This window comes from Tursiops truncatus, chromosome 7 (genome assembly GCF_011762595.2).
Source record: "Tursiops truncatus isolate mTurTru1 chromosome 7, mTurTru1.mat.Y, whole genome shotgun sequence".
Taxonomy (NCBI): Eukaryota; Metazoa; Chordata; class Mammalia; order Artiodactyla; family Delphinidae; genus Tursiops; species Tursiops truncatus.
Genome location: NC_047040.1, coordinates 43,286,235 through 43,312,227, shown reverse-complemented (window position 1 = coordinate 43,312,227; position 25,993 = coordinate 43,286,235). Strand labels below are relative to the sequence as shown.

Genomic DNA, 25,993 nt, shown 5'->3' with positions numbered 1-25,993 from the left:
ATCTTACCATTTGATGAGCATAAAGTGACAAAAGTCCAGGTTCATTTTTCTTTTCCAGGGCTTAGAAAATGTGACAAATTTCAGATGTGGAACCAACATTAGATTTCAGAGCATAAAACCAACATAGCATAATTGATATGGAGCTCATACTTCAAACCACTGTTAATTTTCCCCAAAGTGTCCAAATATATATTTACATCAAACATCTCCTAGCTGAACTTTGGTTTTAATCATCCCTGAAAGAGAATGCCTATTCTGAATATGCCTATTCTGACTGTCCTCTCAGTGGTTCTCAGTTTCAACTGCTCTAGAGCAGGGGTCCCAAACCCGCAGGCTGCAGACAGGTACTGGTCCACAGCCTGTTAGGAATCAGGCCGCACAGGAGGTGAGCGGCAGGTGAGCGAGCGAAACTTCATCTGCCGCCCCCCATCACTCTCCATCGTTCACATTACCACCTGAACCTTCCCCCCGACCCCCCGCACACATGGAAAAACTGTCTTCCAAGAAACCAGTCCCTAGTGCCAAAAAGGTTGGGGACCACTGCTCTAGATGACTGCCTATCTTTCAGAGTTCTCAAATACTCTTTGTTATCAATATTTGTCTCATGGCTGCCAAATTTTCACAAGTTGGATGATATATCAGTCAACCTAAGTCATTCTATGGTAATAATGCCCAAGTTGAGATTACTTACAGTAAGGTTTATTTCTCTTCATGCTGTTTGTCAATCACAGTCATCTTCAGCTTTGTTCCATCAATCTGGGACCCAGGTAAAGGAATCATCCCGTCTTTGGAAACTGCTGTTCATGTACCAAAAGGAAAAGAGAGATGATAGAACTAAGTGATGACTCACATTATCTGCTCAGCAGTGGCCTACATTACTTCCATTCACATTTCGTTGAACAAAGGCATAAGGCCAAGCCTGCCATTTAACAAGGTGAGGAATTAAAGACCTCCCATTGAGAGGGACAAAAATATTTGGGAACAGTAATACAATCTACCACAGAGGTTGTTTTCATAGTCAAATAGGTATCCTTTTGACTGACTTTTAGGATACTTGTAAAATCAAAACTTTTTTAGGTTTTGCTAATATACAAGTAAGACCTTCTGATATCTAGGATGGGATTTAGTCCAATTTAATATTTTCTATGAATCTACAAAAAAATTAAAATCACTTTGAAAAATCAATAAATATCTGGAGGCCCCATGCATGTAATTGTGATCTAAGTCTAAACAATATTAATTTATAAACTGAACTAACTGAAATCTTTACCGTATCACTCTGAATGAAGAAAAATGACTGATCACCACTGCACTTCCATCCCAGCCATCAGGGGACCCTCAAAAACAATTTCATATGGTTAGTATTTTAAATGAGACCATGCAAATAGTCTCTTCAGATGTGATTAAAATCTCTCTTGCCATTTTTGTGTGATGTTGCAAGGAACAGAAGTTCATTTTACTTTACATAGATGGCAAAGGATAGATTTTTAGCTTTAATTGTATGTGACATGTATATCCAGGCCAGCTTTTTTTTTTTGTCTAGCAATTCTTTGTTTACTACTTTTTTTTTTTAGTTATTTGTAAGTAGCTTGTACGTTGGGCATTGAGCCCAGCTTTGCTTAATCTGACTGTCTTTGCAGCAGTCTCTCTCTGTTTTAAGATACTTTGGAAATTATTGGTTTGTTTTCTAAAAATGAAGAAAATGATCTCATTTTAGGGAGCTAGCTTCTTCTTAAATGCTATTTTATGATTAGATGGTTTAAAACAATTCCCAGTTTTCCTTTTCAATAATAGATGTGGCAACTAATCACATGGCACAACAAAATTTATTCACTCATGGAAAAATAATAATTATAGCTAACACTTATAGAATGCAACTAGCATTGTTCCAAGTGCTTTACATGTATTGATTCATCTAATACAACAACCCTATGAGATATGATACCAATATTATCCCCATTTTATAGATGAGGGATTTATAATACTTTAATAAAGATCTAAATTCAGCTTTGGAAAAATAAGTTATGTTTGGCAGGGTTTGTCAGCGAGGCTAGGAAGTTGGCCAGTTGAAGCAGGAAACCAAGAAAAGAAAGGGAAGTAGTAGTATTCTCTAAACAGAAGAATTTCAAACAAACCAACAAACCTAAAAAACTTAGGCAACTCTTTTAAGCTGTTAGTCAAAGGAGAATTATTTTCTATTTAGTTTTTGTGATAATACCCTTTTAGTTTTTATGAAGGGCAAGATCTGGAACTTATATATAGGTTACATTACCATCTTGAAACATCAGCCTTTTCTAATCTTCAAAAGAACACAGAAGCTCAGGAACTGTTCTTCTAGTTAGAATAAATACAAAGTGCAAAAATTCCAATTTTTCCTTTCTATGATTGACTACCTTCTCAATGGCTATGAGACCACAACCTATTGTAGGATAGCTGCACGTATCTAGTAGCAAAGAGGAAGTCTAAGAGCAGCTCTGACAACCCAGCCACATGTTAATCTGAAGAGCCATTTTCTATTTGTAGGAATTTTGGTAGACTATTGTATGTGTATAAAATGCTTGTACAGTGATAGACTTTATTTTATATGATTATATGACTCAACAGGTGAATAATTAACCTAATGGAAATAGTAATTAACTCCAACTCATAGTTCCAAAGTTGTATTTGATTTAAAAAATCACTAAAGATTTAAAAAATTATATAAGATGAAGAAAATAATCAAATTAAAGTATTAATGAGTCACATTTTAATTCAATTTATAGTAGTTTCAATTTGCTAACTTTTTATTGGTCTTCTCAAACAAGGGGTTAAATTTCAGCAGACTCGAAGTCCTTCTAAATGTCAGGAGTAACATCAGTCCACTCTCACCAGCTCATCCTTGAAAGTAGAAACTCTAAAAAATTATCTTTTACTAGGTTTATTTTCTACATTTGTTAAGTATACTATAAAGTATTTAAACCCTTAAACACTAGAAAGAATTTTCATAGGAAAATTAGAGAAACTAAGAGAAAAAGCAGGAGGAGAATAATAACTGGATTTGTCAATAGCTTGAATGTGGCTGAGAGAAAGGAGGCAGTCCTTTAACTAGTTATATCGAAGAGATGGAACAATATTCAGGTTTATGTCTTTGGTAAGTCAGACTGGAAATGTTAGGCAAACGTAGTATGTCACCTTTCCTCCAAAACTTAATGCTCCTTTTCCTGAATATATTGTTACTTTGACTTTTATCAAATTTTAGTGACAGGTAACATTAAGTAGTAATAAAAGCCCTCTAAATAATTTGCAATTGTCTTAACTTAAAAAAATGTGGTTAAGTGCTCTACACATACAGCTTTTTCCATGTTCTTCTGGTTAAAGAGTAGATAGAAAAAACTTAAACATGGCAAGCCTGTGACATGCCAAAGGTCACATAACCTGTAGGTACAACCAGATTTCCTAATTACTAATCTAGTGCAATATTTTAAGGTGATGATTACTAAATCCGATGATCAGTTAACGATGCACCTGACACACACCCTTCCCGTTTCATAAAAGTTATCCCAGTAACCTTTGTGAATCCATGCATTAAAACCTAATTGCTTCAGGATATCATCTAAAGTCTGTGGTTTTCGTTTTTTTGTTTGTTTTTTTGGCGTGGAGTGGACTGTACATGTAGGCTCAAAGAAAAATTCAGAGTTTATCACCTCCTTGGAACTCTTTTCCTACAGGTCCAAAAGGATAAATGGATAAAGTGATACTAGGCTGAAAACGATTTAGAGAACCAGTATCCGTATGCTTCTATTTTACAACAATGAAGCAGCTTTAAAGTAGGAGAGTGTCTACAATTTTGCATTTTAAAAAGCAATTTTTAAAAAGGAAAGCTGTCGTGTTCTGGAATTTCCCCCTGTCTCTTTGCGGTCCCCCGAATTCCAATCCTCCGAATGGCTAAGTCGCATAGCTGAAAGGATTTTGCTCATTTTTTCCAAAACACTTCACATCTGGGCAGTCGCCAACCATGGAAAGTTTCAAGTAAACGTAACATTTGGGAGAGGGACAAGCTCGTCTGGGGCTGCCGCCGCGGGTCCGCGGCCCTCAGAGGCGTCGCCACACGCCCTTACCGGATAGCCGGGGACCAGCGGCAAGCTTTGACCAGCCGAGCTCCGACGGCCAAACTCCAGCCCCGGCCAAGCCCCCTGACCGTCGGCCCCTGGGCGGCAGGGGCTCTTGCCAATCAGTCTCCGAGACAGTTCGAGGCCCCAGAGTCCAGGAGCCCATCCGCTTCGTAAATGACGAGACCACTAAGGACCCAGTTCCCAACGAGGGCACTCTCGGTGCTGACGAAGCGAGAGAAAAAGGGCTACTCTGGAGCCCTGCCTGGCTCCCCCGCCTCACACGTCAGCTTGACTCCTCCCCCCAGTCCCCCGCCAGTCTTCCGCGCCAGTCTTCCGCGCCAGTCTTCCGCGCCACTCTCCGCGCACCGGGCGCCGAGATAAATTTGACTGCTCCAGTCACCAATCAGAAGCGAGGTCGGTGATCTGAGCTAATCGGAGCAGGCGAAGGGGGCAGGCCGCCGGCGTCCTCCCGCCCCTAGGAGGGTGAGCGCCGAATGTCTCGGGCCCGCCCCTGCGCCTCAGCCTCAGTGCCGAGTCCTCCGCGGTGTGAGAAGTAGCCGCGGGCAGCCTCAGAAGCAGCAGCAGCAGCAGCAGTAGCGGCGGCGGCGGCGGCGGCGCCTGTGAGAGCCGCAGACGGGACCACACCCACCTCACTGTCCCTGCCCTCTTTTGCCCTCTGGCCGTCCCGCCGGAGACCAAGTTCCCGGAGGAGAGCGGCCGCCCACGTCCGGAGCATCCTCCCCTGTTGAGCGGGCACTGACGGACCCGGCGGCATGATGCGGCTGCGAGGCTCGGCGATGCTGCGGGACCTGCTCCTTCGCCCGCCCGCCGACGCCTGCGCGGTTCTGAGGCGGGCGCAGCCCCTCGCCACCCTGTGCCGGCGCCCCCGGGGCGGGGGACGAACTGGCCAGGCGGCCGCCGCGCGGCTCTACCCGTGGTGGGGCGGGGGCGGCCGGCCGGCGGGACCCCTCGTGAGGGGCCTCTCCAGCTCCCCCTCAGAGATCCTGCAGGAGCTGGGCAAGGGGGGCACGCAGCAGCCGCAGCAGCAGCCGCAGCAGCAGCCGCCGCCGCCTCCGCAGCAGCCGCAGCCCGGGGCGTCGCCGCCCGCGGCCCCGCCGGCGTCCGGCCCCAAGGACGGCTCGGGGGAGACAGACGGGATCGGCAACAGCGAGGGCAAGGAGCTGGTGGTTTCAGGCGAAAAGTGAGTGTCTCCGCGAGGCGCAGGAGGCCTTGTCCCGCGTGGGGCCCGGGCCCGGGAGGGGCCTGCGGTGGGGAGGGATGGGAGCGGAGGTTCGAGAAGGAGAAAGAAAGAGATGCCGGGCAGCCTGCGCAGTCTGCGCCATGTGATTAGGCCCGGCCCCGCCCGCGCCTTCCCCGCCTGAGCCCCTCGCTCGGCCCTCACTTCCCTTCCCCGCCGCCGGGTGGAGCAGCCAAGGGGCCGGAGGGGCCAGCCTGCCACCCCCCTACCCCCCACCACGCTGGAGCTGTGGCAGCCCGGCCCACGCCGCGTGCTCAGCGCCCCGGCTCCGGGCTGCAGTGCCTGGCCGCCCGCCCAGCTCTTGGTGGGTGGTGCCCCACGAACATCACCGAGTGACATTTAGGAGTCGGGCGATGGGCAAAGCATGTGCCTTCCTGACTCGCTGCTTTTCTAGGCTCGAGTTTCCTCTCTGCCTGCCCTCCTTCGATCTCTGCCACCGTCTCTTTGGAAGCCTAACGTAGCAGAGTATTCTGAATATTTCTGGAGTGGCTTCTTCAGGCGTGTGTAGAGCCATCTGGGGCACCGGAAATAACGTTTCCGAAAGGAGATTAGGAGGAAAAGGGTCATGTGGCCGAGAAGACAGGGCACGCAGTACAGACCACCTGTTGGCACTGAGGACCAGCTTTGGCCTGTCTGACATCTTCCATAAGATGGGCGAATTTTTGAAAATACAACTCAAAATAGCCAAGATGAAATGTGACGGGTAAAACACTAACTCAGAAAAAACCCGAGTTAAGTAGCGTTTGTGGATTAAATAAATTGTGATAGGGTGTTACCTCATCTATTCAGCAGAGCAGTTGAGTTTTAAAACAAAATTGGTTTTTCCTACGCAGTATGAGAGGATATTTGTCTTGAGTTAATATAAATGGACGCAAACTTTTTCTCACTGTAGGTAAAAATTTACCTGCCTGCTTTCTTTATATCCTGCTATTTTTCTGACTTTGCACTGACGTTATGTGACCTGTTTTGTTTCCCTTCTACTTACATTGCTTTTTCCAGCCCCATAGTATCATAAGTCAAACTGAAAGTGTGATTCTTATACTTTCAGTCTCAGACCTGGCTTAATGTTTCCTGTAATTGAAATTGGCACCTTCCTAAAACGTTCCAAGCTAAAGTTGTTTTCCCAGACTGAAAAATGTTATTTAAAAAAAAAAATCACTTGGTGATGAGCAAAATTTGTGATATCCTGTGATAATGGTTTTATGCCACAAAGTAGCCTATGACTGTGGCAGGTCATTTAACATCTTCAGTTGGATGACTCAAATGTGTTCACATTCTAAAAAGCTAGATTTTTGTCAAATTTCTACCTCTTTAATGTTCTTGAGAGACTAGAATGTGTATGCTTTTTTTTTATACATCTTTATTGGAGTATAATTGCTTTACAATGGTGTGTTAGTTTCTGCTTTATAACAAAGTGAATCAGTTATACATATACATATGTTCCCATATCTCTTCCCTCGTGCATCTCCCTCCCTCCCACCCTCCCTATCCCACCCCTCTAGGTGGTCACAAAGCACCGATCTGATCTCCCTGTGTGCTAAGCTGATCTCCCTGTGCTATGTGGCTGCTTCCCACTAGCTATCTATTTTACGTTTGGTAGTGTATATATGTCCATGCCACTCTCTCACTTTGTCACAGTTTACCCTTCCCCCTCTCCATATCCTCAAGTCCATTCTCTAGTAGGTCTGTGTCTTTATTCCCATCTTGCCCCTAGGTTCTTCGATTGTGTATGCTTAATTTCATTTGGTACTCACTTACCTTACTTTTAACATCATCTGAATTACCAGGCATGTAACAAGTTTAAGTACAGGTGCCCAGAATTGAAAAATGAGGTTACTAGCATTTAGAAGTTGTCCTTAAAGGTTATATGATGGGAACAGCCTTCTATTGAAAAGATGCCTTGCATTCTGTCTCTTCAGTGACTCTTGTATCCCTCTTTTTTCCCCTTCTGTCAGATAGAAAATTGAGCTGCTTTTGTGATTTACATGTTTCCCAGAAGCTTCTAGCTCCATTGCTGTCAAAATAAGAAATCATTTCTTAGCAATAACTTTGAAACACTGTTTTGTCTAATACTTATTGACAACTCTACATAAAAAATGTCCCATCCTGTCCCTCCCAGCCCCCCCAATAAAACCTGTTTAGTGAGGGAATCCTTCAAGAATATTTGCTCAATCCCACTACTGGTCATATACCCTGAGAAAACTATAATTCAAAAAGAGTCATGTATCACAATGTTCATTGCAGCTCTATTTACAATAGCCAGGACATGGAAGCAACCTAAGTGTCCATAGACAGATGAATGGATAAAGAAGATGTGGCACATATATACAATGGAATATTACTCAGCCATAAAAGGAAACGAAATTGAGTTATTTGTAGTGAGGTGGATGGACCTAGAGTCTGTCATGCAGAGTGAAGTAAGTCAGAAAGAGAAAAACAAATACCGTAAGCTAACACATATATATTGAATCTAAAAAAAGAAAGGTTCTGAAGAATCTAGGGCCAGGACAGGAATAAAGATGCAGACATAGAGAATGGACCTGAGGACACTGGGAGGGAGAAGGGTAAGCTGGGACAAAGTGAGAGATAGCATTGACATATATACACTACCAAATGTAAAATAGCTAGCTAGTGGGAAGCAGCTGCATAGCACAGGGAGATCAGCTCGGTGCTCTGTGACCACCTAGAGGGGTGGGATAGGGAGGGTGGGATAGGGAGGGTGGGAGGGAGACACAAGAGGGAGGAGATATGGGGATATATGTATAGCTGATTCACTTTGTTATAAAGCAGAAACTAACACCATTGTAAAGCAGTTACACTCCAATAAAGATGTTTAAAAAAACCAAAAACCAAAAAACCCTCAGTATATTAAAATTAATAAAAGTATTAAATATAATTATATTAAATATATAAAATAAACGTTAAAAAAATTTTTTTAAAAAACGAATATTTGCTCAGATGCCCTGTGAGTTTGAATGGCCAATAACAAAACCTTGTTTACCTTAGTTCGAAGGAGTCTGTTTTTGCCACCAAAGTTTGGAGCAATAGCTAGATGGGTTTAGGAGCAATCTAGGTATATGAAAAACCTGAGAGCTTTCAATCAAGGATTTCAGGAGTGAACCCCAGCTATCTCCAAATTACATTATAAAATTAAGAGCACTGGCCTCAAGATTGTGAAAAAAATTTTTAATCTGGTTAAAGGTTTATTTCCTGAATGATCTTGTTTTTAGGTGTAGCTTTCTTCCCTTGACTTCATCCATTTTGACTTTATGTGGTAAACATTTCTTTTATTCTGGGAGGTAAGGTTCCAGTTGATCCTGTTATCCTTTCTTATGCTCAGCTTCCAAAGCATAGGTCATCCCTGAATCATCAAGCCACCTGGAATGCCAGCACTCAGGTTTCTGCCAGGTTCTATAGATGATTATTAGAAGAAATAGCCACGTGAAAATTAAATGAGTTAAGATTTTGTAAAAGGCTTATTGGGACAATATTTGGCATTTGTTAAATACTCTATAATTTCTCATTTTAAAAAATTGCTTCATTTTTTGTAAAACCTTACAAGGACATTAGCCTTTGAATTTTAGGCTCAAATGAGAAATTTCTTTTTTTTTTTTTTTGGTTTCCAGAAAAAATTTCTCTTGAGAGATCGTTGTACTTCTGTGAAAATGTGATACGCACTGTTTACTTTTTTGCCCTGCTTACCAATAAGCTCAGAGTGAATTTAATACTTAACCATAGCAATTTTATTAGTTCATGTGGCTGGGATATTTGCTTTTCCTCCTTCTCTTGGTCTTACTTTATATTTTACTAACCATACCATATTATATTCTGGAAGGAGGTACGATGTAAGTGAGTTATCTTCTTATCTTTTTCCATAGTCAGACTCTTTGAACCACCGTCATCCTAGCCATCTCCTTCAACCAACTTCAATTCTGGTTTAGGTCACTGGTTAAAGTTAAGATTTTACTACTGTCCTAAATATCTTACAGAAAAATATAATGTTCATTGCTCAGTTTTCCCTGCAGTGCTCTTATTTAATTTTGTTATTATTATTCCATCATTTAGGAAACCACTTTGCATGGCTCTCTTCATTTTTTATTTTATTTTATTTTCCTCACAGATTTTATTTTATTAGTAGTATTTTTTTGGAATATAATTGCTTCACAATGTTGTGTTAGTTTTCTCTGTACGATGAAGTGAATCAGCTATACGTATGCCTGTATCACCTCCCAGCCCAGCCCCCACATCTCACCCATCTAGGTCGTCACAGACTGCTGAGCTGAGCTTCCTGTGCTTTATAGCATCTCTTCATTTTTTAAATTGTTCTCTCTTGTTCTGTGGCTCTTTTTGGATTTGCTCACTGGGTAAACCCTGAGGCTGAGAGGCCTTTGCTTCTTTCCCACTTGTCTACCTTCTCCATGGCATATCCTCTAATCTTTGTGTAGATAATAGTTCATCTTTCATCCAAGCTTTGTTCTCATATTTATCTCCACATAGCTGATGACTTCAGATTTAAAATCTGTACCCCCATATCCATTCTTTTGTCTCATTTCAATCTATTTTGCATGTTGTTTCAAGATTAATTATAGAGTTTTAATTTCAAAATACTACTTCCAGAAAACCAGTATGGACTGGGATGAGCATTATATCAAACAGTGCTATGTAGCATTTGAGATTCTTGATTAACCTTTATTTTAGGCCAATTATTGCCCAACATGAACGTTTTTATCACACTGTCTTCTCTCTCAAGAATGCCACACTTCATTTCTGTAAAACCCAGAAGTGTATATTCTGTCTTAGTGAAGGATCTCTGGGAAGCGTTGGCAGGTGGGGAATAGGGCACGTATTTTTAAGTTACTTTTTGTTTGGGCATTTTATTTTTTAATTAGAAAGGGAAAGAGAAAGAAGGACCATGCTGAGAAAGTATCAGCATGTGTATGCTCTTTAGAAAATAGGTAATTCGTACAAGATACAATATTGAAAGTATTTCATTAAAATAAGATCATTTTCCCCCTGTCAGATTGGCAGATGTTAAATTAAGTGATGCCAAGGGTATAGGAAATAGGAACTCTTAGGTTGCTGATGGAAGTATAAATTCACCTGTTTTGGAAGGCAGTTTGGTAGTATCTCTTAAAAACTGCATACCCATGATGCAGTAATTGTATGTTTGCTCATCTATATAGTTACAAATATATTAAAAGAGAAGGTGCAAACAAAAATGATTTCTGCTAGCTTCAGATAATGTGATTTTATTTTGGTAGTTCATATTCTTTTTTTTTTTAATATCTTTATTGGAGTATAATTGCTTTACAATGGTGTGTTAGTTTCTGCTTTATAACAAAGTGAATCAGTTATACATATACATATGTTCCCATATCTCTTCCTTGCGTCTTCCTCCCACCCTCCCTATCCCATCCCTCTAGGTGGTCACAATCAATGGAAATCAAGGGGGAAAGAATCGTTACCCCACATGCTGTGCAAATTGAATTTCGAAGATTAAGTACTTAAGTATTTCAGCAACATTGAATTAGGTCTATTGTATAGAATAGTACTGATAACGAGGTTGAAGCAGTATTTGGGAAATATAGATAATATATTTTGGAATAGAAAGAACCTGTGTTGAAATAGGGGACAAATTCTGATATGATCCTTTAATAATGCATTTGCTTTTAATTTGTAAAAGTGAACATGTTTACAATTCACTTAAACTAAAATCAAGATTGAAAATACATTTAATTTTGGGTGTGGGACTTCTCAGTGAACACCTCAGTCATCTTATTTGCGATTTCCTCAAAATTAAAATTCTATTCTAGATTACAGTTATCAGTGAGTTTGAGTTTTGTTTGAATGGCCAGCCATAACATATATCATAAAATTTTTTGCTGCCTAATGTTTATTTTAAACCACATGTATCTATTTAGCTATTGATAATATCTGGACATAATCTGTAATAAACTGCAAGCTCTTAATTAATACTTAGATGTAATTCACTGAAGGAGCATGAACGAGATCCTGAAGTTTAGTCTACTTGAGTTTCAGCTTCTTGTTTCTAGGCTTTACTTTTTTTTTTTTTTTTTTTGCGGTACACGGGCCTCTCACTGTTGTGGCCTCTCCTGTTGCGGAGCACAGGCTCCGGACGCGCAGGCTCAGCGGCCATGGCTTACGGGCCCAGCCACTCCGCGGCATGTGGGATCTTCCCGGACCGGGACACGAACCCGTGTCCCCTGCATCGGCAGGCGGACTCTCAACCACTGCGCCACCAGGGAAGCCCCCTTCTACTACTTTTTGTAAGCAACTGGAGATCAAACCGCATAGAAAATTTTGTATTATAACTTCTGACTTAACATTATATTCTCCTATATCCCTAAAAAGTTATCTGTATTCATTTTATATTACTGAATAAGAAATTCTTATGTGGATGTACCATAACTGACTTAACCATTCCACTTATGTGGACCACAAATTTTTCCCCACTTTTCTCTAATAAGTATAATACTGTGCCAAAAATATTAGTGAATAAATCTTTCTACACCTCAGTTTGTTTTGTTAGCCTAGATTCCTAAAAAGGTACAAATATTTTCTCTGTCATCAGAGAAAACACATCTGTTAAATTTAAAATTTGTAAATCTCTACCTTACTGTCCTAGTCTGCTATCCTAATAGCCTGTTTTTAGTATGTATAACGGTAAGCATCCTCACATTGAAAAAAGTTATGAAAAAGTTTATGAATGGATTTATACAGCTATTTATCAGCATTATCTAGTTGTATTCTCTTTTATCCTCAAACATCAAACTTTTTAATTTCTAAACCGTTTTTGGCGTAAGTCTCCTTAGAAAATGTTGCCTATTTTTCTGCCATATTAAAATTTATATTATAAAATATAGAGTTTAACATTTCTTGTTCAACTTAGGTTTACTGTAAGGGGGTGTTACTGTACTGTGCTAAAATACAGTTATGTTCTAAGACAAGTATTGGCAAACTTTTTCTCTGAAGGGTCAAATAGTACATATTTTTGGCTTCACAAGCTATCTGGTCTGTTAAAATTATTCAGATTAGCTGTTGTAGTGAAGAAGCCATAGACAATAGGTAAATGAGTAGGCATGGCTGTCGTGCAATAGAACTTGATTTACAAAAACCTGTGGCCATTGCGGTAGTTTGCTATTAGTGGCCCCTGCACTAAAATGTATTTATTTGTGTAAGGTTTTCTCTCATACTCTGATTGGTTCTGTTTTGAATGGTTTGTTCTTCTGTGGATTTTTGTATCTTGTATCAGTTGCTACATTTTGTTCTTGGCCTCCACTTTAGCTATTTTCCCTCACTTTCATCTTCTGTATCTAATTCCCCTTAGCTTTAAAAAAAATTTGAGGTAAAATTAATGTAACATAAAATTTACTCTTTTGACCATTTTTAAGTGTACAGTTCAGTGGTATTAAGTACTACCATTACTTTTTAAAAGAACCCAGATAATTAAGCTTTATATGTAAAATATGTATCTATAGATCCTTTATGTCTACATAGGTCCTGAGTGAGTAAAGTTTATGATCTTTAGTATAGGAGTTTAGGAGGACATCTATTTTGAGCAGCTCAAAAACTGAGAGTTAGAGTTGGAAGTGACTTTAAAGACATCTAGTTCCACCTCATTTTACATATTTTATAAACTGGCTACAGGTATTAAATGACCTAACCAAGTTCGTACAATATTAGGACTTACTGTGTTTTTTCTTCCAGTATTAGGAGAATAATAAAATACTTTATTGAATTGATTACTTTTTTAGGTTCAGTATTTGAAGAGACCTTAAAAACCCATCTCCACAGCTGAACGTTTTTTCTCTTCTGTTATACTCCCTACAGGTTGTTATTCATCTCTGCTTGAATACTTCTTGACAAGAGAATTTAGTCCCTTTGAAGGCAGCCCATTCCATTTTCAGAGTTGTTTTGTTTTTCCTTATGTGTAGCTGGTCTGCCTTTTGTTAACTTCTACCTATATATTTTAGTTATTTTGAAGAAGTCATCTCTAGTGTGATATCAAATTGATTGCAGTAACAGAATTCACACATCTGTATTTTTACAACTAGAATGATTTGTTAACAGATACTTGACAGAAGGAATACAAGGTTGGAAGGACTAACAGAATTGGACCTTAGGGACTTGATCTTCCCAGGTCCTCATTCTCCCATCGGAATCAGGCAGACTGTCCCCCTGGGTTAGACTTCTAAAGCTCTACACGTGGACAAATTGCCATCAGCTGATGTGGACAGCCTGGCCACTTCCTTACGTAAAGCTGGCTTTTGTGCTTCTTACTTTGACTTGCTCTTGAATAAATTTAAATAAAGTCCAGCCAAAACAGCAGCCCTAATTTAATATAATCTCATCCTTGCTTTGTACAAGGTACAGTTTCAACAAGGCAGAATAACAATTTAGTCATCTAACATAAGTAATTCCCCTATTAGCATTTTGGTTAGAAATTCTTCAATATGTAAGGAGTCTCATCTTTCATTATTCTGAATAAACTCCAGGTATTCCTCCTAAAATGGAGTGTAACAGCTCAGCACAGCCAGTGTGGCATAGCAGGAGGAATCTGGGATTAGGAACCAAGTACTGGCTTTCTAGGACTAAATCTGGTCCAGTCACTTAAGAGTTGTGTGACATTGGACATACATATTGCTTGACTTTGAGACTCTGTCCTTATCTGTAAATAGGGGACAGTTTACCCACTTTGCTTTATCACATGAAGTTATAAGATGAAACAACAGAAAGTCCTTTTTTAACAATAAAACTTTAAAAGATGTAAGATTTTGTTTTTAAATTCCCCAATAATTAGCCTTGGGACAAAATGATTTAGAGATTGAGCAGAATTTATCACTTTGTCAGATTTACAATGGTATATGGTCAGCCACTATCAATTCAGCTTTCAACCTCACAGGTTTAATCTGCTAATTTACTGGTGTTGATGGACACTTTCTATCAGTCAGATCACTCTGAAAATCAAAATGATAAACTGATTTAGAAACAACTCCAGATATTTTTTAAAGATCATTGTTTTAAAATGAAGACATAAGTAAAAACACCAAAGCATTCTTTTTTATTCTATCAGTGAGCATCATTTTTTTTAAACCTAGTTGAAAGTTTTTGATTATCTAATAGGTTTACCACACTACACTGTATTACGCATTTGAGTTATATGGGGTTGACAAAAAAAAAAAAAAAAGACAGACATTACTCTAGCTTTTATAGTTTGGAAAGGTCAAGTAATATGAAACGTTATTTAACAATAAGACAATATAGTTAGTTTCCATTTCTTTTCCTCTTCTCATTTTGCAGTTCATTTTCCTCCTTTCATTTGATAGTACAGTTTTTTATGTAGAAAATTTTGATAGAATAGATAGTACCAAGCCAAATTATAAACTGAATATCAGACTGAGGAGTTTTAATTGTCCTTTGGTATTGGGAAACTGGTTGATCAGTAATCAAAGACAGTGTCTCTTTTCATGTTTGCAGAAATTGCCCCTGAATTTAAACTCCATATGTAAATTTTTGGTAGTCTCTTCATTTATTGGTTGATTTATATAGATCTCTCTCAACCCTGAAAATTAGGTATTTTAACAGCTCATGGGTGGAAACAGGCACCTTAATTCACATATACTGTGCTCTAACTGTTCGCTGTTCTTCGTGAATACCCAGTGAATGGTTACCTTCATTGCTGTGGTCATTCTGTTTCCTTGGCCGGAAACCTCTTCTGTTGCCATATTTCCAGCTTCTACCCATCTTTCAAGTCTAGCTCTAATTCCACCTCTTCTAAAACTTTACCTTATTAGTCCACAGTGAGGTAATTTTCCAGTGATTGGATCCCATTGTTTCTTTCTTGTAATTCCTCATGATGTATGTCTTCTATTTTCCTTTTAGACTGTAATTGTTTCTTTCTTGTAATTCCTCATGATGTATGTCTTCTATTTTCCTTTTAGACTTTAGTAATGACTACTGTAATGCTGTACATGTTATAGATGCCAGTTAAATACATGGGATTTTTTTTTTTAATTTTTTAAAGAAATCATTTCTGTGTTGTAGGCAGGTATTTTGTGAGGGTAAAGTAGGAGGAGGAATGGGTAAAAGAAGGAACAAAATGGCAGTGAAAAGATCTTAAAGGCAGAAATTAGAAAGAAAATGAGGGAGAATAAAAGGGAAGGAATAAAAAGGTATGAAACAAGGACTTTATTTTGGATTTAACTATCCCATTTTAGTTGCTGAGTGTCATAACCATTCATGTTTTTCCTTAAGGAATCTAAGGGCTTATCAACAATTGTTGATATTACAATTTGAAAGCCTGTTATAGTCTATTTTTTTTGTCATTAAAACTTAAATACTTCTCAAGAATATCCTAGTTACTATATAGTCTGAAAACTATAATTTTTAGCTTTTGAATTTTAAGAGCAAAATGTATTATCATGAAACGTTGCCACAAAACCATATTAAATTTGGGGAAAGAAAAGGGGGTAATACCAAGAAAGGTCTTTGGAATAACTTCTGTGTGTTGTTTGGGGAGAATCTGTGCATTTGTTCACCAGACTGTTGAAGTGAACTCATTCTCAAATAAGAGTCAGAGCTTTTAAATGCTGAGATTGGTAGTACTTTTTTTAAAAAAATCAATTTTGAACATTTATTTTGCGAGCATATTTTTTAGGGATGACTTAAATCTCTCTCCTATGGATAAAAATTAGTCTCTTCTCCAAAAGCAAGTAAATATTTACCTTTTTTTGCTAGCTGTGGAAGTAAACATGGTCATTTTAATTTTTTTGCCCTATGTACCATAAGCTAAAGAAGTGTATATTTTATGTTACTTACATAGCTTTTAGGCAAAACAAATACCATTTACTGTGATAAATACATAGAAAGCTTATTCTGCAGTTTAAAGTGATAAACTACCACTATCTGAAGTTTATTTGACAAACCACTTTCTGTAAATAATTGGTATGTTATTTTCCACTGATTGTTTTTGACAGCTGGCTCAATTTTTCTTTAAATGTATTATATTAAGTCATCAGTATTGTTGAATCCTGTTTAATGGTTTTAGATCAGGCTAAAACCTAGAAAAATTGTACCTTATAAAAGTAATAACTAGCTAGCACGTTTGAGAGCCAGTAAAACTGTAGTGGTATATAGTTTGGACTCTGGATTCAGAGAAACAGAGGTTCTAACTATATCTCTACCACTTTGCAGTCTTGGGAAGTTTGTTGACCTGTCTGAGCCTCTGTGAAATGGGGATAGAGTTAGTCATTTTTTTTTAACAAATAATGAATAAATTGAGCTTCTACTGTGTGCCAGGAACCATACTATATTTTGGATAATGGTACCTTCTGTTATGACATCATTGGAGGGATTAAATTAGAACGAATGTAAAACAGCAGAGTACTTAACAAAAGTGATCAATAAATTTTAACTCTTATTATTAAAATATCCCAAATACATTTTTAAAAGTTCTTTAAGAGCCAGAATTGCTTCAGGGAATATTTATATATCTGGGATATATCATTAAATTACAATAATCCTATGTGTTAGTTTTTTTTTAAACATTGGTATGAAATTCCTATACTTTAGGGTTGACTTTAAGAACTAAAAGTTGGTATAACAGCTTTGAAAACAAGTATAAATGATATTAATGCCAACATTAATGTGTCTTTTAGGAGAAATTTTATATGTCCATATGTAAATGTACATGCTCTGTGAAACAACACTGTATTCTATTGTCTTTTAAGTTAGAAATATATGGACCACTCTCTAATTTTCTCTCTTTCTTGAAATACAGGTAAAGTCTTTCCAGATATTTTATATATAACACATTCTATACATATACACACACATATATATTTCTACCTTTGATTTTAATAGTGATGGATGGAGAGGGGATTGGTCTGCCCTAGATCTAAAATTCTCATAACATCACTATAATACTTATGGCAGTCATAGGTGTTCAGAATATTGAAATGTATTCATTTCAGTTTCAGAGCCCCCAGAAAGAAGACATTAAATAGGTTCATTATAGTTTGTTTACCTGAAAGCTTTTCAACGGATAGGAAAAATTTTTTCTTGATTAAAAGTTTGGTTAATCATAGCACTTTATACTAGATTTTAATGTATTTTTATGGTAAAATTTTTATTCTAACAGTCTTTGTGATTTGTGGCATTTGGTCTGTACATGTAAAAGCCTAGGTCACTTTAGACATAGTAACTACAACTACCAACGATTGAGTACTTACTCTCTGCCAGGCAGTGCTCTAAAGATATTGAATGTATTAAGTCAACTGATTCTCACAAGAACCCTGTGAGGCAGGCCCTATTATCTCCCTTTCTCAGATGAGGAAATTGATTAACAGAAAGGTTAATTAATTTATCCAGGGTGACTCAGCCAGTAAGTATTGTAGCCAGGATTCAAGGACTTACGCACTAGTCTTCACTGTCCAGTACTTAATTGTTCTCTCCCCCAGATTTACAATCAGGTTAACTTTGAACAATATATATGTATAGTCATCATATTAAAAAACAATAACAACAAGAGAACAAAGTATTGACTCTTACCTGAGCATTGGCTAGGCTCCATAATTAATATTGGGTGATTGTATTAGGCTGTACAGGAAGGTATTACCATAACAGATGGCTAGGCATTAGCACCACTAGAAATAGTACTCAAGATTTTAAAACTTGGGATTAAAGGATATCTGTATTAATTAATGAATCATTTTTTAAACTTGTTTTTCAGTGCGGTTTCAGTAATACTGTTTGATTTTGGTAAATCAGCATTTATTATGATATTAGGTCTTGATGAATAGATCAACTCAACTGTAGTTTGGTTCAGTGATTATTTTTAAATGGATATAGCTAAAATCCACTTGAATGTTCACATAAGGGTTAATTTTGTCTTCTTTTTTCCCCCCTTTAGTAAAATAAAGCAGGGTCTGTTACCTAGCTTGGAAGATTTGCTATTCTATACAATCGCAGAAGGACAAGAGAAAATACCTGTTCATAAATTTATTACAGTAAGTTTTTATATTTTTCTATCTTCACTTTTTAAAAATCAGTAATACTGAATCAATAATATGGTAATATTGAAATGTAGTTTTAAAGATCATCTGACGTGTAGATTCTGACTGACACTGTTTCTCTTATTTTCAAATTTTCATCATGCTCATTTCAAGGTAATCAATGAAAGAAAATGAAAGAAACAATGAGAAACTTGTCCAGAAAGTGGGTAATAGTGACACTAAAATGCCATATACATATTCAGGTCTTGTGTAGAAGTTTTTATATACAGGAGTTAAAAACTTGTAGTTGGAATAAGCATATACCTTATTTGCACTATATATTTACAAACTCTTATTTTTTTAAAAACAGGCACTCAAATCTACAGGATTGCGAACGTCTGATCCCAGGTTGAAAGAGTGTATGGATATGTTAAGATTAACTCTTCAAACAACATCAGATGGTGTCATGCTAGACAAAGATCTTTTTAAAAAGTAAAAATTTCTGCCAAACCTTTAATGGTCACTTGCTATGCTATATGGTGATTTTTCTTTTAAAACGAAATTGCATCTTTGAAGACCAGTGCTTCCTGTGTAACTGAAAAAAAGGGAGGAGGGGACTTATAAACATAAATTGTTTGGAACAACTTGGTGCACATTAAAGTTCTATAATACATTGGGGCTAAGAATATACTTTGAAACTGTTCTGAGGAAGCGTAGCCATGGATGTTTCCAATTTATAGTACCTGGAGATTGCATTCGGTTTGAATAGAGCACACTCTTTGTCCTGTCATGGTTTAAATTGATCTCTTAATTCATCTGCATATCTTGCAGCCTTTCTCAGCATGGTCTCAGTTCTTTCCTACAAGGTGTTTTAGATGACACCGTAAAATGAGATGGCTTCAGGCAGCCTATATTCGTTAGTTTTATATGTCTCTGTTGTCTGCTTCTCTCCTCTCTTCAGACATATTACTACATAGGCTTTTGGCTGTTTTTGTTTTCTTCATAATGTTTAAAAACTTAATGCTAACTTTGGACATGAATGCCTTCATTTGGTTGAATGAGAATATTTATTTTGACTTTCTTATATTTGCATATCTTTATTATTTATCTTCATTAATGTGTTCCTACTAGTCTGATTGCTTAATGATTTAATAGACAGCAAGTTTGTCATGGATCCCAAGGAGGTAAATGGTATTTTACAACTAAAATTAAATGAAAACTTGTATAAAACTGTAAACACTACTGTAAGGTATTGGCTTTTTCCAGACCATAGGCTTAGGTTGGAATAGATCCAATGAATTCCAGCATCTACCTTGAAAGTTTATTTGTATGTATGCATTTTTATTATTTTTTTTCTTTTATTGTCTTTTGGGGGCTAGATGATTTGTTCTAGATGTCTCCTGGGAATATCCTGGAATATTAAGTCATTTGAAGGTATAAGTATTTAACTGAGATCCTCCCAAGTATCTTGGCATACTGTGAAGCACTGCTGGCAATTTTAGATCTCTGTCTTTTCACCACAAGTTTCTTGATTCTGTGAGCTCAGCCGACCTTATTAAGTGTAGATTTTAGTTCCATGTTGGAATTGGTGTTAGGAATTTTGAATCTTCAGAACCTGTTTCTTTGTGAAGGGAAGGAAATCACTTCTAGTTAGCTGTGCCTTTGCAGTAAAGATTATTTTATTTTTAGTGTTCATGAACTCTCTGTGCAAAGTATCTTGATTGTGGGGTGCCTTCTGGGGGGTTATTTTGGTATATCTGAGAATGAAGTTGTCAGAGAGTTGGTAGGTAGGTCTGTTGATAATGGGTATAAGGAATTGCTTTGGAATTCCTAAGTGAAAGCAGTATTTTATACCTTTTTAGTACTGGTTAAATTTCTTTTGTGCTTCATAAACATATTGCTCTGTTTAAATATAAAATTGAAAGTAATTTAAATACACTGAGTATGAAGCCAGGAAACAATCATAAAATTTTCTACCCATAAGTATATTAAAAACTAACAATTAGCATTATTTTAAATACTAATCCAATTTTTTTAAAAAAATTGATGATTGTAATATAGGCAGTTCCCAACTTGACAAATGCTTAGTGGTATATGTGAACAAGCAATGGAAAAGTTTACATCTATAGGCATATGATTTCTCTTTTCATCCCTAGAATGAGGTGATTCAAAACCTCTGACTATTGGGCTTCCCTGGTGGCGCAGTGGTTGAGAGTCCGCCTGCCAATGCAGGGGACACGGGTTCGTGCCCCGGTCCGGGAGGATCCCACATGCCGCGGAGCGGCTGGGCCCGTGAGCCATGGCCACTGAGCCTGCGTGTCCAGAGCCTGTGCTCCGCAACGGGAGAGGCCACACACTGAGAGGCCCACGTACCGCCAAAACAAAACAAACAAAACACCTCTGACTATTAACCTTTTCAGGTCACCTGGGATGGTGATTGCTTCAGAGAAGTTTTTTCTCTGTTTTCAAAATGAGAAGTTTTCTAGTTAGTGTTGCCAGAAATAATCTCACCTCCATGCAGGTGGGTACAATGGAATTCATCTTCCCAAAGAAGTAATTTATAAAGGTTTGGTTGAAGTCAACGTGTTGATATTTTACCTAAAATACATTGTTGCTTAATATATTTAGCCTTTGAGGGTAATCTGAGAAACATCTAACATGTAGAATTTTTTCTGAATGGGAAGATGAATTCTATGCATATTTTTTGGGGCATGGTCTATTTGAAAGTTGGAGACTGCCTGTACCTATCTAGATAATCAATTGTTTTTAATGCTAATAATCTCAATAGAAGTAGAAAATTTGTATTGAAAAGGAATGCCTTATTTATTCATGCATTTTTAGCCATATAAATATTAGAAGTATTTTTATGTGTGATCATAATTTTTTTATCTTTTTTGTTTTGGAGGAAATGAATGGTAGTCTTTGTATTTGCTTTTTCTTAAAAAATTCTTATCCACTATGTTATTTTACTAATGAAAAATTATATGTGAGATATTTTGCAAAACATTGATGTGCATTACAGTTGCTAACCCTAAACATTTAAGTAAAGAAGGAAAGAAAAATTATTATTACCAGTTTACAGATGAGAAAACTGAACAAAGCATGAGAAAGATGTGACTGTTGAAAAGCATAAGCACTTCCTCCTCAGGTCACTTTATATCCCTTCTGATTTTCTGCTTAGATTCATGGCATCTATATTAAAATAACTCCCAAGAAAAACATTACAGTTTGTTCATCAGCATGCAGCTAGACACTCTTTTGAATGGTATTGCCTTGGTTGGCCATAGTAATTCACCAGTGAAGGCTGTTCGCACAGCTTTATGAGCACCTTCTGATAGAGCAAAAAAAAAAAAATCCCAGTTTCACTGACTGTACAATATTGTTAATGTTTTAAAAGTGCTGTTTAATTTTGAGTAGTTAAATAGTTAGTAGTAAGGTTAATAATTTATGTTTGGCAGTCCTCATATTTTCTCATGTAATACTTCTTGAAAAAGGGGGCATGTAGATTTGATTTGATACAGATATAGTGATTTAAGGTCAGGAATTGTCCTAACTTCTTTCTGCTGAGAAATGTGTCTTTTGTTATATATTACTTGCAACTCACGTGCAAGTTGAATTGCTGTTTGGAGCATATTAAATATTAAGTCAATGGCAAAAAGTATTTATTAGATTAACATTGAAACTATGTCAAAATTTATCAAAGTTTATTGAAGTAAATATTTGTTATCTCTTGGATGTCAATTATTTCTACATCTGTAGATTAATAATGGAAATTAGGACTGTAACTTTTTCATGTTGTAACTGAAGCACATCTTTATCACTGAAAATAACCTATTTTATTTTAAATCAGTGTTTAATTTTATGTTGACCAAGTGAGTATATATTCTGGATTTTTATTAATAGTTAAAGTGTGATAGCTGGCTTTTAATTCTAACTTGATGTTTTATTAAGAACAACTTGAATTAAGATACTGAGATATAAAAATTTATCATTTACCATGGATTGAAAAAGAAATACCGAGAGTGTCTACTTCTCCGACTCTCCATTTATAATTAGTGCATGTTATTTACTTGCAAGTTAAACACAGATTTTTCTTATCTGTAAAGTGGGGAAATCATCTTCTCAGAGTGTTCATGTTTTGAGGGTTAAGCAGGATAAATAGTACTTGAAACTTAGTACTTTTTAGTCTGTTATGGGCTTAGTCTTAAGTTGATATTATGGCTTGATGCTCAGGTCTGCAAATGTCTTCCTTTATCAATTAACTATTCTATTACTAAGTTTCTGAGACTCTCTTAAGAAGATGAATTTAGAGTATATGGCTGGCTGTTACCTATTTTTAAACTCTTTAAGGTTACATTAATAAGTTGATTTTCTAGCTTGAATCCTTTTTAAAACAAAGTAGAATATTGGTTCAAATCATTAGATTTCATGCTCTCCTATCCAGATGGTTTACCATATCTTTTAAATAATTTTTAACAGTGAAACAATTTTATTCTACAATGTATATACACATCTTACAGTGAATAGAATAATGTAATTTAACATTTTTGGTGATTCAAATAATATAAAATTATTATACTACTGTATATAATTTTTAAAGTTATACATTATTTTTATAAGCATTTTAATAAGTATTTCATATAGGAGACAAATCTGACTAAACGAAGTTGGTATTATTTCCCTTTTTTTAGCTTAGAAATGCAAATTTTTCAAAATGTAATTTAGGAAAAATATATTAAAATACAAAATGTTTATTTTTTTGTGAAATACTAGTAATACGTAGAAATTAAAGGATATGTGTCTGAGGTTATTTCATGGAAGAATAAACAGGATCTCAGCTATATATTAAAGTCTGATTTTTGTTAACCAAATGTCTTGCTGAATGCTTATCAACTCTGGTAGGCTGAAAAGCTTGTTTTTAGATGGTCTTGGTACTTAATCTGGTGGAATGCTCTGCTGTTTTAATCTTTGACACAATTTTTAGGCTAATTTATTTCTTTCACTTGTTCAACAGCTTACAAGCCAGCTACATGAAAGGCTGCTTGAAGGAAAGAAAATAGTGTAGAAAGAGTATAATTTATAGAATTTAGTTTGTTGTTTAAAATGTTGAATTTCTTTATTGTTTGAATATTCTCCTGATTAATATTGTTATTATTAGCAAGTACTAATATTTGAAAGGTACCAGTCTATTAATTTTTTTCTCGTATTCCGCAGATGTGTTCAAAGCAACATTGTTTTGTTGACACAAGCCTTTAGAAGAAAGTTTGTCATTCCTGACTTTATGTCTTTTACTTCACACATTGATGAGTTATATGAGAGTGCTAAAAAGCAGTCTGGAGGAAAGGTAACGTTTTTCCTAAGCCTATCACTTAATAAATTCAACTAAACTTGAGGTAGAGAGTAAAATTGTGTAGTTTTGTGTTTTGCTAATTAAGAAATTTAAGTGAAGCCACTGGAGTAAGTGCTTTTAAAATATTTCAAATAGTTAATTGTTATTTTGGCTAAAAAGAAATCTAAGCTTAAGAGTTCTTTTTGATTTTCAAATGATTGAGATGGCTTTTAAATTTTTAATTAATTAAAAAGTAGCTTACTGGGAATTTCTGCAGGTATGATATCCTTGAACATTAAATAAAATGTTCCCAGTTTTTAAAATCCTCTACATAATATAAGCGCTATTTTATTTATTCTCCATACTGAAAGTTTTTAGGTAATGAAACCCTATTAGCATGACCCTGATTAAAGAAGTTCTGTTTCCCTTAAAAAAAAAATCAAATCCTAGTTCTTTTAGACTGTGCTTTTTTAGGAAGACAGAATGCATTGGAAAACATAGTAGGTGATGGAGACTGAGAGAAATCACTTAGATTTCACTTGTAATCCTCAAGTCTGTTGTGCCCTTAGTTTTTATGAATATTGTTATAAAAGATAGACTACAAAGCCACTGAGTATTATAAAATAACTGTTCATTGGCAGAAGCTAAATTGAGATCAGTTTTTTGGTAGAAGAAAATACTATTTGCCTATATTATATCTGTTAATTTCTTTCCATTGTTTTGGATAGGTTGCAGATTATATTCCTCAGTTAGCCAAGTTCAGTCCTGATTTGTGGGGTGTGTCCGTTTGTACAGTAGATGGACAGAGGTAAGTTTATTTCAGATCCATCAAAACCAACTCTAAGCCTTAAATTTTGCATAACAGTGAACATGAGGTAGAGAGGAGCCTCTTCTGTAATAGTAATTAGCCCCCTGACCTGACATAAATTCAAGAAGGTAAAGAAGTTTAGATTTTAGTTTAAGTTAGAAAACTCAACTGAAACAATACCTTATACTAAATTTTATGAGGCATTTCATCTATCTTATTCACAGTTGTAGTCTTGTTACTTGAATGCTTATTGTTCAAGGAACTGCAGTTACACATTTACTTAGGAAAAGTGGATTTGGCAGAACATGAAATTATTCACTAATGAACTGACCGCTAATAAAATTAGTTCACCTTTCTTGGCTTAACATGGGTTACCTATCCTGTCATTATCTTTGTTCCTCTTGCTGCTCATATGATTAGCATGGTAGTTAAGGCAATATAATGTAATAAAGTCTCTTACCCATCAGTCATTTTCAAAAGACACAGGATTTCATGAAGTCTACGAAGGTGATCTTTGGGATGTACTCACACTCCGGGCATAACCACTGACATTTGATGATCCAGTAGAATTATAAAAAGGATAACAATATGAGGGCACTTCAAAGAGAATGATTTGATTTAAAAAGTCAATTAAAAAAAAGTAAATTAAGAGAGGCCCTTGGAAAAATAGAGTTCTGAAATATTTTTTTAAGCATGACCTTTTTTATTATGCTATGAGTCAGACATAAGATTTCTTATCGTGTTGTAATTTGGTTTTATCAGTCAGAAAAATTATGCCAAAAAAATAAAAATCAATATTTTTTTACTCATTGGAAGACTTTAGCTCAGAGGTATAATCTTTCTGGTTTTTTCTTTGCTTTTACTAAGGTAATTATTTTTTTTCATTAAAATATAACTTAAATAAAATGAGATATACAACTCCGAGGTGTATATAGCTTGATGAATTTATATCAGAGATGTAATTTTATCCTAAATTTGTTAAAACTACAAGTCATTTAGCCATATAATTTTAGATTTTATTTTTTAAGGTAATGTCCCAGTTAAAGCTTTTCCACCCATTTATTAAAATTTGTATCTCTTAAGTGCCTTCATTGTAAGTGATCCTTTTATTTTTTACTACTTATCTTCCTCAAATATTTACAGTTAAAAAAAACATGTGGTTTGGCTCATTCATTCTTATAATAAGGAATCTGAGGTTCAGAGTTTGTATAAAACTGGCAGAGGTGAAACTAGCACCTTGGTCTCTTAAATTCCAGTCCATTGTTCTCTCCATTACCACAGGCTTTTATCCTTATCTGGGCTTGTGAAATGTACTAAACACTTGTGTGTTGAATTAAATATCGGGTGCTATGAACAGACACAAATGCATGAGAAGACATGGCTTATCCTTACGGAGCAAATTCCAGTAGGGAGTGGTATTCCTATTTTTTTGTATTTGGAGGAAATGGTTTATCATGTAGTGGAAATTTTTATATTTGGAAGAAATTATTATCA

The 25,993-nt window shown here is 36.5% G+C and overlaps 2 protein-coding genes across 8 annotated transcripts in view; one reads left to right on the top strand and one right to left on the bottom strand.

The window, feature by feature from the left end:
- The window catches only part of NEMP2 (nuclear envelope integral membrane protein 2), a 400,823-nt gene extending 396,434 nt beyond the window's left edge, over positions 1 to 4,389 (bottom strand). For 3 of the 4 annotated variants that reach the window (XM_073807478.1, XM_073807479.1, XM_073807480.1), the window contains exons 1-2: positions 4,098 to 4,350; positions 692 to 797 (exon numbers count right to left, since the gene is read on the bottom strand). The gene's annotated coding sequence lies outside the window, so the exon portion shown is untranslated. Of the gene's footprint in view, positions 1 to 691; positions 798 to 4,097 lie in introns of all 4 variants that reach the window. The other variant, XM_073807473.1, reaches the window with a different exon arrangement.
- A 232-nt stretch (positions 4,390 to 4,621) lies between these two features.
- The window catches only part of GLS (glutaminase), an 80,473-nt gene continuing 59,101 nt past the window's right edge, over positions 4,622 to 25,993 (top strand). The window contains exons 1-5 of one of the 4 annotated variants that reach the window (XM_019931492.3): positions 4,622 to 5,292; positions 18,281 to 18,377; positions 18,733 to 18,854; positions 23,577 to 23,706; positions 24,420 to 24,499. In XM_019931492.3, the coding sequence (XP_019787051.2) occupies positions 4,865 to 5,292; positions 18,281 to 18,377; positions 18,733 to 18,854; positions 23,577 to 23,706; positions 24,420 to 24,499 (857 nt within the window). In that variant the 5' untranslated portion in view covers positions 4,622 to 4,864. Of the gene's footprint in view, positions 5,293 to 11,334; positions 11,637 to 18,280; positions 18,378 to 18,732; positions 18,855 to 23,576; positions 23,707 to 24,419; positions 24,500 to 25,993 lie in introns of those variants that run through there. The other 3 variants (XM_019931494.3, XM_019931493.3, XM_073807461.1) reach the window with 3 other exon arrangements.